General features: G+C 42.3%; 1 protein-coding gene across 2 annotated transcripts in view; it reads right to left on the bottom strand.

Moving 5' to 3' along the window:
• The window catches only part of mak (male germ cell-associated kinase), an 80619-nt gene extending 68464 nt beyond the window's left edge, over positions 1-12155 (bottom strand). For both annotated transcript variants that reach the window (XM_039754024.1, XM_039754025.1), the window contains exon 1: positions 12042-12155. In XM_039754024.1, the coding sequence (XP_039609958.1) occupies positions 12042-12142 (101 nt within the window). In that variant the 5' untranslated portion in view covers positions 12143-12155. The remainder of the gene's footprint in view (positions 1-12041) is intronic.
• Between the last annotated feature and the right edge of the window lie 1269 nt (positions 12156-13424).

Raw genomic sequence — 13424 nt, 5'->3', positions numbered from 1 at the left:
AATCGGTACTGACCCCAACTCTCTTTTCTGTTTCTTTTTCCGGTTTCTTTGTGGTGGTGGCCTGTGCCACCTCCACCTACTCAGAGCTTCATGATGCTCCAACAATGATGGATGGATTAAAAGGCAGAAGTCTACGTGACCATCATCATCAAGCCCTTCCGTGAGACCCCTAAATCCAAAGAGGACTGTTTCATTTATGTTAGGTAGAATGCCCAGAGGGGACTGGTCAGGGGGTCTCATGGTCTGGAATCCCTACAGATTTTATTTTTCTCCAGCCGTCTGGAGTTTTTGTTTTTTCTGTCCCCCCTGGCCATTGAACCTTAGTCTTATTCGATGTTAATTAATGTTGATTTATTTTGTCTTATAATTGTGTCTTTCATTTTTCTATTCTTTAATATGTAAAGCACTTTGAGCTACTGTTTGTATGAAAATGTGCTATAGAAATAAATGTTGTTGTTGTTGTTGTTGACACCTGGCAGATGTGGTGAAGGGGCGTCCCAGCCAGGCATGGGCTCTGGCCATCTGTCACATTTATATGGTGGCTTGAGTCACAAAGACAGACAGAGTCAGATAGAGGGTAATTTCCAGAGGGTGGGACTGGACCGTGTGTCTGCTTGGGGGTTTGCAAACTGGGATTCCAAGTTGTTTCGTCATGTAGTGCGCGCGGCGACACACTGTACCAGTGACTGCTCCCCAACTTGAATTGATATACAGTATATATATATATATATATAGCATTCTTTATGTTTGGGCGCCACCGCTCGAGTACCTGTCGCTTCTGAAATTAAGTTGTCTGGAGTTGTCCAGTTCTGAGTGTCAACTGGATGATAACATACGTACAAGACCACAAGACAACCACATTAGTGAGTCTTCAATGTTTGTTAGTGACGCAAATTGGTGCGGCCGCCACCTTGGATACTTAATGTTTGGACTTTAAATTATTAGACTGGCATAGCCCAACCACAAATACTAACATTAAAGTTAGTGGGGGTGGAGCATATTTGCCTATAGTACCCTTTGGGTGCCTAATCTTACAATAATAGAAAAGTAACATTTATTTTTAAAGTTGCGTTTTTTTTTTTTTAAATTATGTTTTTCTCAAACAATTTTGCTCCTGGGCAAAGCCGGGTATTTCAACTATGTTAGCTTGTCTTTCTATTATAAAAGGAAATCCTGCGACGAGGTAATTTCAACTCCTGCGAGACAAGACTTTTATGCAAAGTCATTGTGACAAGTCCCGCCCTCCTGTCAAACATTTACACCCACGGTCCAATCATTTCTCATTCGTGTCAATGCTATTGTCAGACACCGTTGCTGCGCTCTCAGCGCCTAGAAAGTTTTACGTCATGATGCAAGCTCAAGATCCGTTGAAAAAATAGAAATCGAAATTGTTGACGAATGTAAAGCTTTTGCTCCTCCATCATAGATGATAGGTTATGGTGGTGCAGGGTGCAAACCAAAAAATCGAGACTGGCCTCTCCGTGACTTTCTCGTACACTCTGATATGGGGATGGATATTTAAAAAGTAAACCGCAAGACAAGGATCGTATTTTCATATTATGTACATTAAAGAACCCTCAACATCAAATCAAATTAATAATATATTGAACAATTATTCTAAAAGTAAAGTTGAATACATCAAACTCTGCAGCTGCATGAATAAAAAAAATGCCACAATAATTTTATTTTGGAGAACAATTGAGGTAAATTACCACTTTCAGTAAGCGGAAGTGAGTCAAAAGTTGCAAGAGACTTTAGTAATGTGCGTAATGTAATACTTGTACACAAAACTTTATTTATGTAAAACAAAAATGTTCTCAAATATGTATATATTACCATTTGAACGTCAAACGGAAAATTGAGATTATCTCGAAAACCAGTCGTTTTTAGAAAAAATGCAAAGCGACAAAAAATCCTTAGAATGTGGTGCTTTACCTGTGAAATTTTATATTTTTGGGGAAACGTTTCAGGTCAAGTACCACTTCTGGTTAGCGGAAATAACTCAAAAGTTGAACGAAATCTACGTTTTGTACCAAATACTTGTATTCTACGTGAACGTGTACTCAGCATATCGGGTTTACACAAACAGAAATGAATTCCAAAAATGGTATTTTTGGACTCTGGGAGGTCTAAAAACATCGAGATTTATCAAAATCTCAAAATGGAGTTTTTAGACGATTCCAATAACCCTATACTTCGTATATGAGAAAGTAAAAGATGTAGCGCTTGCAAAGCAATCCACGGAACTCATCGTTATTTTCCAGCGTAATCCCAAATGCTAAATCCCTGTCGAAAAGGAAATGAATTCCACCCGTGGTGGCAGATTACATTGTAAAAGGTATGGAGCCCATTTACAGCGCGGAGAAGGAAAGATTAGCTAGAACGCTGCACGCTGCTGATCCAAGGTATCTCCTTCCAAGCGGGGCAGTGGAGTCGGATTTGGAGTCCAACTAAATGCAAATTGTAATATGATGAGTTAACATTCCAATTTCAACACGTGCAAATGTATTTATTTATTCTCCTAGTCCGGGGTGGGCAAAGTCGTTCCTGGAGGGTCGCAGTGGCTGCAGGTTTTCGTTCCAACCCAATGGCCTAATAAGAAGCGTTTATTGCTCAAGTAACACTTCTGCTTCATTTTAGTTGTCTCATTCGTTAAGATGTTGAACCCTTTATCGCTTATTTTCGTCTTAAACAGCTGTATTCTTGGATTTAATTGCTCCTTATCTACTCTATTATATACATATACAGTATCTCACAAAAGTGAGTCCACCCCTCCCATTTTGTAAATATTTTATGATATCTTTTCATGGGACAACACTGACGAGAAGACACTTTGATCCAATGTCAAGTACTCCTTGTATCACAGTGTCAATCTGCTGTCCCCTCAAAATAACTCAACACACAGCCATTAAAGTTTAAACCGCTGGCAACAAAAGTGAGTCCACCTCTAAGTGACAAATGTCCAAATTGTGCCCAATTGTCCATTTCCCTCCCCGGTGTCATGTGACTCGTGAGTGTTACAAGGTCTCAGGTGTGTTAAATTTGCTGTTCTCGCCCTCACACTCTCTCAAACTGGTCACTGGAAGTTCAACATGGCACCTCATAGCAAAGAACTCTCTGAGGATCTGAAAAAAAAGAATTGTTGCTCTACATAAAGATGGCTGAGGCTATAAGAAGATGGCCAACACTCTGAAACTGAGCTGCAGCATGGTGGTCAAGACCATACAGTGACAGGTTTAACAGGACAGGCTTCACTCACAAGAGGCCTCTCCACGGTCGACCAAAGAAGTTGAGTGCCACGTGCTCAGCGTTTTATCCAGAGGTTGTCTTTTGAGTGCTGTCAGCATTGCTTCAGAGGTCAGCCTGTCAGTGCTCAGACTGTACACCCGCCGCACATGGCATCAAATTGGTCTGCATGGCTGTCGTCCCAGAAGGAAGCGTCTTCTAAAGATGATGCACAAGAAAGACAAGCAGACAAGGACATGGACTACTGGAACTGATGAGACCAAGATCAACTTATTTGGTTCAGATGGTGTCAAGCGTCTCTGGTGGCAACCAGGTGAGGAGTACAAAGACAAGTGTGTCTTACCTACAGTCCAGCATGGTGGTGGGACTGTCATGGTTTGGGGCTGAATGAGTGCACTGAGGAGCCACAGTTCATTGAGGGAACCATGAATGCCAACATGTACTGTGACACACTGAAGCAGAAATTGGGCCGCAGGGCAGTATTCCAACATGATAATGACCCCAAACACACCTCCAAGATGACCACTGCCTTGCTAAAGAAACTGAGGGTAAGGATGCTGGACTGGCCAAACATGTCTCCAGACCTAAACCCTATTGAGCATCTGTGGGGAAGGTGGAGGAGCACAAGGTCTCTAACATCCACCAGCTTCGTGATGTCGTCATGGAGGAGTGGAAGAGGATTCCAGTGGCAACCTGCCCAAGAGAGTTAAGGCAGTGTTGGAAAATAATGGTGGCCACACAAAATATTGGGCACAATTTGGACATTTTTCACTTAGAGGTGGACTCACTTTTGTTGCCAGCGGTTTAGACATTAATGGCTGTGTGTTGAGTTATTTTGAGGGGACAGCAGATTGACACTGTGATACAAGCTGTACACGGACTACTTGACATTGGATCAAACTGTCATATCGTCAGTGTTGTCCTATGAAAAGACAGAATAAAATATTTACAAAAATGGGAGGGGTGTACTGACTTTTATGAGATACTGTGTGTGTGTATATATATATTTTGTGGAATATGGCCGGCCAGTCATCCCGGCCTATACCCCCAGGCCACCAGGTGGAGCCCTCCCTGCAGTATGGAGGTGCCCCGAACACCAACAAGGAATCATGGACAGTGGAGTTTTCCTTTACAGCCCTTCTGGGGACCCTGGGGGCCAACAGAGGACACTGCAGGGAGGCCCAGAGACCCGTACGTGCCCTATAACCCGGAAGTACGTCTTAGTCACAGCGACAGCAGGAATGACGTACTTCCGGGATGAAAAGAAGACTTTTGATCTGACCAGTAAGTGCTAGGAAGTCACATGGACTCAAGGTTCGGAAGCACTTCCGGGTCACGTACTATAAAGGACTGTGGGAGATCCCAGACGACGAGCTGAGCTGGGCGGAAGGGTGGCAACGCGTCTGGGAGAGCTGGAGGATTATTGATTATTGTATTGTATTGGTTAATGAGTATTGTGGAGAGGAGGGTGCTTTGTGCACTGTATTATAATAATAAAGTCAATTATTGGACTTTTACCTGGTGTCTGGCATATAGTCTGAGGGTTCAAGGGGACAATAGCGCCCCCAATCTGTCACAATATATAGAGATATAAAAGCCTAAGCCTAAAAGTGCAATGATTTTATGTCACGTTTTTGTCACAATTTAAATCATGCTTATTTTAAAACCTACATATACAGTATAGGTCATATATATGTACATATACATATATAAATCATTCATTTTCGAATTTACCGAACTTTAATGTGATGTTGTTAGATTTTCAGATTCTTATTCCGTTTTTAAATTTTAAACTAAAAAATATCACGAACTCACATCCCGCAAGATGAGAATTTGTGCCAAGAGATAACCAGGCCAGGTATAAAAGACAAAGAGTAGGACAGTTGCTGTACAGGCTTTAAAATGTTCAAAGCGCCACACGAGATGAAGATCACACGGCACGGCAGCAGCAAGCCAGCAGCTGATTGAGCAAAGAGGAGGTAAAAAAAAAAAAAACGTATTTGTTTCCCATTGTATTACCATTTAAGAGGGGGTTTCTGAGGAGCGACCGCGTCTCCTTAGGGTGCATTCAGCCCCCCTCTTCACAACACGTGTGGCAGACTGGCCACAACTGGGGGGGTTGGGCACCGAAGTCGCCAGGAGGGGTTGCTCTCCTAATTAGCAATAACATGCAAATAACAAAAGAGACCAGCATTTCTCCATTTAGCTTGTTTCCATTTACACCCCAGTGTGTATTTATCGTGCACTATTTAGCTTAATTATATACTTGGAAGGAAAGTGAAAAGAAAAATGTGAAGGACTGAGAATTACTCATCCGTTTTAGGCTTCATATCGTTTGGGTGATATCCTTAGAAAGGGAAAACAAAATCTAGGATGTGAGAAAGACCTGACATGGCAGAGTTAAAGAACTAACAAGCCATGAAATGTAATTATTGACAAGGATTGTTTTCTAATTAAGCAACTGGGTTGGATCAAAAACCTGCAGCCACTGTGGCCCTTCAGGACTGACTTTGCCCAGCCCTGTCCTAGACTTTTGATACAAATATATTAATTGATATAAAATAATGAATAATTCTGTAAGTTTAGTCTTTTATTTAATGCTACTGAGTGATTGTGAGCCACAACAACATTCCTACATCCTTTAAACCCGAACGTCAACAGGTTAGGATGCTAGAAAGTAGCCTGATGATTCACAATTGCAGTGCTGAGGATCGTGTATGTTGTGTGCTTTCAGTCAACACAGTAAATATACGAGTCTAATGACAAAGAGAGAAGTTGGAGTTGGTGGGACCAGAAATTGAGGAGTCGGAGGTACCGTTTACATTTAGTTATTTAGTTGACGCCTTTTTCCAGGGTGACTTACAACATTTATGATACAATTGGTACCAGATATGGATGATGGAACTGTTGACAGCAGTGACACAATGAATTCTGAGGGGTGTAGAAACATCTGATCTGCTCGAGTCCCAACTCAGTGGCTGGCACTTCATCCTACACAAGATGAAGATCCAAACAGACTGCTGAGACGACACAGGAGTTTATCGAAGCTAAAAAAATGAATTGAATGGCCAACCCTATCACCCTGATTTCAGTCCAAATAAGCCGGCCTTCTATACGCTGAAAAAAAAACCTAAGGGGACAAACCCCCTAAAACAAGCAGGAGCTGAAGATGGCTGCATGAGCATCACCAGAGAAGACCCTCATCCCCTGCTGACGTCATTGAATCGCAGACTTCAAGCAATCACTGCATGTGAGTGCTAAATATGACCTGCCATTGCTGTGTCCCAAATATTATGGTGCCCACCCTGAAATGGCGGGGGCGAACACATAGAAAACGTATTGTGTGACCAAAATGTCTGCAAATCTCCTTAACTGAAAGTCGGCATTGTTTGATTTGAGCAGAGGGGTCAAGCAAGGAAAAAGGGGGTTTGGGGGTTTGAGAAGACGACACTGGAAAAAATGTTCCAGAAGACAAAGCTAAACATTGTTACAAAAAACTTTAGTAACAAGAAAAATGACCAAGGGAAGTGTTTTACATATGTAGAAATGTCACAGCTCATGTGGCTCTGCTAAACATTTGGCCATTTTGAAACGTCACAAGTCCGGGAGGCCCCGTTTCAAGTGGAGGGGCTCACCCCAAATGACTAAAGGTGGCCAAGACATTGTTCCACTCATATCGGCCCGGCCAAAGGCCCAGTGCTGCCCTCTAGAGTCAACGACACCTCAAGACGGTGGTATTTAAGGCCAGGAGTCGCCGGTTCCCCCAGAATTGGGAGGCACTTTTTTCCCCAGACACTGTACCTGCTTGCTCATTAAACTTTTACCTCCTTTGGATTTTACTTTCAAATTACAGGGCAGCAGATTGGCAACATTAGCCTGTAAACGCGGACTCCTTTCTCCACTGTCCTGGGTATCGATTTGCATTTAAAAACAGAGTCTGGGAAGCTCAAAATGCTATACATCATTTATAATCCTCAAAAATAGAAAAACTAAAAAAGCTGCCAAGCTGCAGTTTGTTCCACCAGCAAGTGAAGAAGAAGAAGAATAAAACGAAAATTTACAAGGGCTTGGCTTAGTGATACGGGCGGATAAAAAACGTCTGCTGTTGTGGGGTACAAAATCTGCAAATTTTGTTCTGTATTTTCATTATATTTTGCTCAAGACAACAACAGATGAACTAAATTCAGGACACATCAAAGCATCTCCTCTTCCTGGTTGTACCTGACTTTTTAAACAGCTGTTCCAACAAAGAAAGGAAGACATGCTGGTACCCAAGGCTATCAATTAGTTCATAACCTGGGCATCTGGGACAACAAGTGGCTAAATGGGCTTACAGCCTGGGAAAGGAAGACATGCCAGTAGGCAGTAAGCAACATCAAAAAGGGAAAACGGACGAGTGAATTCATTCATCATACTGACACACAGCCAATTGGAATATCTAACAATCACATCTTGTAAACCCAAAGGTAGAATTGTATAATAAATATGTCTCGTCTGAAGAGCGACATCAGGAAGAAGAAGGGACAAAGACGTCAGGAGAATAACATGCGTCCGTTTTCATCTGATCATCAGAAAAGCATCTCATGAACAACTACGAGTACCAGATCACAAGCCACCTGCAACATTCATCCTTGTCATCTTTACTTTTTCACAAGCTTTTTCTAAAGACTATATATACCCAGCCGCTTGTATTCACGATCTTGTTCTTTTGGTCACTACCCTCAGCTCATGACCATTGGGGAGGGTAGGAACGTAGATCGACTGGTAAATTGAGAGCATTGCCTTTCGGCTCAGCTCCTTTTTCGCCACAACAGGTTGATGCAGAGCCCGCATCACTGTGGATGCCGCACCGATCCACCTGTCTATTTCACGCTTCATTCTTCCCTCATTCGTGAACAAGACCCCGAGATACTTGAACTCCTCCACTTGGGGTAGGATCTCGCTCCCAACCCTGAGAGGACACTCCACCTTTTTCTGGTTGAGGACCATGGTCTCGGATTTGGAGGTGCTGAGTCCCATCCCAGCCGCTTCACACTCGGCTGTGAACCGATTCAGAGAGAGCTGAAGATCACGGCCTGATGAAGCAAACAGGACATCATCATCTGTAAAAAGCAGTGACCCAATCCTGAGTCCACCAAACCGGACCCCCTCAACACCCTGGCTGCGCCTAGAAATTCTGTCCATAAAAGTTATGAACAGAATCGGTGACAAGCAGCTGAAATGAGTTTCCTCCACAGGGTGTCTGGGCTTTCCCTTAAAGATAGGGTGAGAAGCTCAGTCATCTGGGTAGAGCCACTGCTCCTCTGCATTGAGAGGAGTCAGATGAGGTGGCTCGGGCATCTGATCAGGATGACTCCTGGATGCCTCCCTGATGAGATGTTTCAGGCACGTCTAACTGGGAGGAGGCCCCGGGGAAGACCCAGGACCCACTGGAGGGACTATATCACTCAGCTGGCCTGGGAACGCCTCAGGACTCTCACGAAAGAGCTAGAAGAAGTGGCCGGGGAGAGGGAAGTCTGGGCATCCCTGCTCAAGCTGCTGCCCCAGCGACCCGATCTCGGATAAGCAGAAGAGGATGGATGGCTGGATGGATATCTATATCCAGACATTACTATCACTCTTATTTTCTATTATTCTTTGTTCTACTGGTATTATTATTATTCCTGCAATAAATACCACGCTGCTTTTAACTTTTTACGCTTTATCTTCATGTCTAGAGTGATTGAAGTACAAAGTAATAAGGTAGATTTCTTTGAGCATCTGGTGTAGCCGGAGGTTTGCCATATGATGCGTGCTGTGAGGTTTATTAAGGCTGAGGGTGTGAGCTCCACCCAATAGTAGGGAACAGGGCATCAAGTAAGGCACTCTTGGCTGACAAATAACCTATAGTCAATGGCGTTGAGCCTTTGTATATTTAAATGTATTCTTGTAGACCAAAAGTAATATTTTCCGTATATACTCACGTATAAGTTGCTCTTGAAACCTGAAAAACGATCATAAAATCAAACCCCAACTTAAATGCGATACATTTTTTTACTACATCTTCTTGATTCCTCCAATCTCACGCTAGTTTCTCAGATGCATTTGTTGCAGTAGCGCAGTTACCAATTTCTTTTGCTACTTCAATGACGTTTAATTTAAAACCAGCTTCATATTTTCTTCGGATCGAACGCTCCATCATAGATAAGGGATACTCTTATGATAAAGATGTATGAGGGTGTGAGATACAAAAAACCCTAAACAGTGCAAACGTCGCTTCAGAATAATTTGGGTATTACCATGTGGTCATGTAGGCACAATACATAAAAGAAAAGGCAGTGTGCTCCATGGTAAGATGGGCGTTAGCATATCACAATCTCTCGGACCAATAGCGTGATTTTACTGCATTCGACTTATACAACTGACATTATAAAATACCAGAAATTATACGGTAAAATCAAGTCCCGACTAATCCACGAGTATATATGGTAGGTCTGTGATATCTTTAAAACATTGTATGTTGTTTGTGCTGATAATAAGTAAGTCTCTTGAAGTGCTGAGAGAATGACAGGCTGTGTTATCCCTCAGGCACTTGTGTGGTTTAAAGTGCCAGAGGTTAACCAGCTGTGTGTGTCAGTCATAGAGCACTGTGGAGCCTCTGTGTGTCGGCGTATAGCTATGAATGTGTGTGTTCATCTTAAAGTGCGACAGTAGAATCTGAGGAGTACACTCAGCCCCATGTAAAGGGTGAGTAGAGGGATATACCACAACAATACAGTCCGCTATACAGTATATGGATCAAACTCAATCAACTTTATTAAAAGTGCAAAATCACCATGCAGCACAGTCCGGATACACCGTACAAGTAAGAAGAATACACGGGGCATATCGTTCAATCTTCTTCTTTCGGCTGCTCCCGTTAGGGGTTTCCACAGCGGATCATCTGGATGCATATGGATTTGGCAAAATTTTACACTGGATGCCCTTCCTGACGTAACCCTCCCCATTTATTCGGGCTTGGTTCGATAAGCAAGCAAAAAATAAAAGTTTAAAATAAGCAATGACATCAATGTCAAAGGAATTATTAAAAAAAAAAAAAAAAGCACACAGACAAAACTTTAAAAACACCACGTAATGGGACATCAGCAAATTAAAAAATGAATAAATATGTATGTAAGAGCCATTTCCTAGTTGCATAAGATTCATAAAAGTTTTACTAAGATGACAATGCATAATCTACAGGAGGTTCCTATAACCCCGATAAGTAGAATTGAATTGGTATATTCTAACAGCTCTGACTAAACCTTATTCTCAGTTAGTGACCAGCCTTGCCATGTGTAAGGTGTAGAGGGCACACCGGTTTTAAACCGGGCCTACAGGCCTTTTGTGTGTGTTAAGTAACATGTAAGACAAATGCGCTGAATTTAAGTGCTGCGCCGTATGCTTAAAGCGTACAGAAGAAGAAGTTAAGAATCTCCAAGTATAGAAGAAGAAGTAAAGAACTTTTAAGTACAGAAATAACAAGAGAAGCTAAGTTTAGAGAAGATACATTTTTCCTTTTTTTTGCCTTTTATTCTATGTGTGTAACGACTTTTTTCTTTATTCTTGTGTGGATTATTTGCTTTTAATTTTCATTAAATATTTTTAAAACAAATTTATGGAATGAGAGATTTCTTTTGGCACGCATTTTCCTCATGCTTGAACTTGCCTTCTACTTCAGCGGCTACAATGTACAATGCATTTAAGAGAGTGAGTGAGTGTGTGACCTGGCACCCTGTAAAGCCCGTTAGCCCCTGGTCTGGATTAAGCAGGTTAGAAGATGACATGCAGTATTAGGCAGAAAAGACGATTTTGTATTATGTTCATACAGTTTCATGACAGTCTGACATCCGTGGCAGAGCAACGGGCACTGAGCAGGCAACTGTCAATCATGGAGAATCCACTGCGTCCACTGAACAGGATCATCTCCAGACAGAGGAGCAGCTTCAGCGACAGACTGCTGTCACCGTCCTGCTCCACTGACAGACTGAGGAGACCCCACACTATGCGACTCTTCAGTTCCACCCGGGGGGGTAAACGTTAACATTATACAAAGTTATTGTCTGTTATACCTGCATTGTTATCACTCTTTAATTTAATATTGTTCTTTATCAGTATACTGCTGCTGGAGTATGGGAATTTCATGTTGGGATTAATAAAGTATCTATCTATCTATCTATCTATCTATTATATATCACCTTTCAAATCTATCTATCTACAGTCTTGTTTTGTTCTAACTTTCCGTGTCGTTAAATAGAAAAAGAAAAACTTTTCATTATTTTGCCCTTTTTTTGGTCTTCATTTGTCCAAGAAAATGGGTCATAAATGGATTAGGGACAAGAGCTACAGGACGACAAGGGTTGTCAGGCTGCTCAAGTTCTATCACCAGTGCTGTGGGACCCAGCTGTGGTGTGAACCTCAAAGTTACCAGTGCCCCCACCGGCATGTGCCTGGGAAAAGGGGACTCGTAACCAAGGTGCACTACCAGCCCGGCTTTGAACGTCTCATAGCATCTAAATCAGGGTGACATGGGGTCATACCCTGACCCCGCAGCACTGGATGGGAGACCAGGCATCGTCCCTGGATGGGGAAACCAGACCACTACTGGACCCAGTTAAGTGAAGCTACACATCATTGAGGGGTGTGTTGAAGGCACCCACAGGAACATGCTCAACATGCACAGGAACTCCACAAAGACAATGACTGGGCATGGAGTCCAAAACCAGGAAGATGGATCCACCCAACTGCCTTACAATGAAGGAGAGAGAGGTTCTTACCTTTTGATAGCAACCAGTTCGCCAGACTCGTTGCTCTTGCCCATCAGCACGCTGCCGTAGGTGCCGTCCCCCAGTTGTTTAAGAGTTGTGTAGCGATTCATTTTCTTTCATAGAAACGTAAAGAGACGGCGTGTGGAAAAATATTCACAAAAAAATGTTTTACTTGTCCCAAACAAATCTGTCTATCATGAAAAAGAGAAGAGGACCCTTGTTAACTCATCAGTGGACACGTCCCGTCCATTATTTGTCGGTGCCACCGTTTTTATTTAGAGAGTCCATTGAATTTGTAGATCATGAACACCTTTGGCTTCCATTCTTGAGAGTCCTAGAAACAAAAAAAAAATATAATTTCAATAAACTGAAAACCAACCTTTCTAAATGCCAGCTTGGTGACTGTGCCCATGGTTGAACATGGGCATTTAACCTTAGAAGAAGTGGCCGGGGAGAGGGAAGTCTGGGCATCTCTGCTCAAGCTGCTGCCCCAGCGACCCGATCTCGGATAAGCAGAAGAGGATGGATGGCTGGATGGATATCTATATCCAGACATTACTATCACTCTTATTTTCTATTATTCTTTGTTCTACTGGTATTATTATTATTCCTGCAATAAATACCACGCTGCTTTTAACTTTTTACGCTTTATCTTCATGTCTAGAGTGATTGAAGTAATAAGGTAGATTTCTTTGAGCATCTGGTGCAGCCGGAGGTTTGCCATATGATGCGTGCTGTGAGGTTTATTAAGGCTGAGGGTGTGAGCTCCACCCAATAGTAGGGAACAGGACATCAAGTAAGGCACTCTTGGCTGACAAATAACCTATAGTCAATGACGTTGAGCCTTTGTATATTTAAATGTATTCTTGTAGACCAAAAGTAATATTTTCCGTATATACTCACGTATAAGTTGCTCTTGAAACCTGAAAAAACGATCATAAAATCAAACCCCGACTTAAATGCGATACATTTTTTTTTTTACTACATCTTCTTGATTCCTCCAATCTCACACTAGTTTCTCAGATGCATTTGTTGCAGTAGCGCAGTTACCAATTTCTTTTGCTACTTCAATGACGTTTAATTTAAAACCAGCTTCATATTTTCTTCGGATCGAACGCTCCATCATAGATAAGGGATACTCTTATGATAAAGATGTATGAGGGTGTGAGATACAAAAAACCCTAAACAGTGCAAACGTCGCTTCAGAATAATTTGGGTATTACCATGTGGTCATGTAGGCACAATACATAAAAGAAAAGGCAGTGTGCTCCATGGTAAGATGGGCGTTAGCATATCACAATCTCTCGGACCAATAGCGTGATTTTACTGCATTCGACTTATACAACTGACATTATAAAATACCAGAAATTATACGGTAAAATCAAGTCCCGA

Source organism: Polypterus senegalus, chromosome 5, assembly GCF_016835505.1.
Source record: "Polypterus senegalus isolate Bchr_013 chromosome 5, ASM1683550v1, whole genome shotgun sequence".
NCBI lineage: Eukaryota > Metazoa > Chordata > Cladistia > Polypteriformes > Polypteridae > Polypterus > Polypterus senegalus.
The sequence above is the reverse complement of the archived record's forward strand: the minus strand, read 5'-3'. Positions and strand labels throughout refer to the sequence as shown.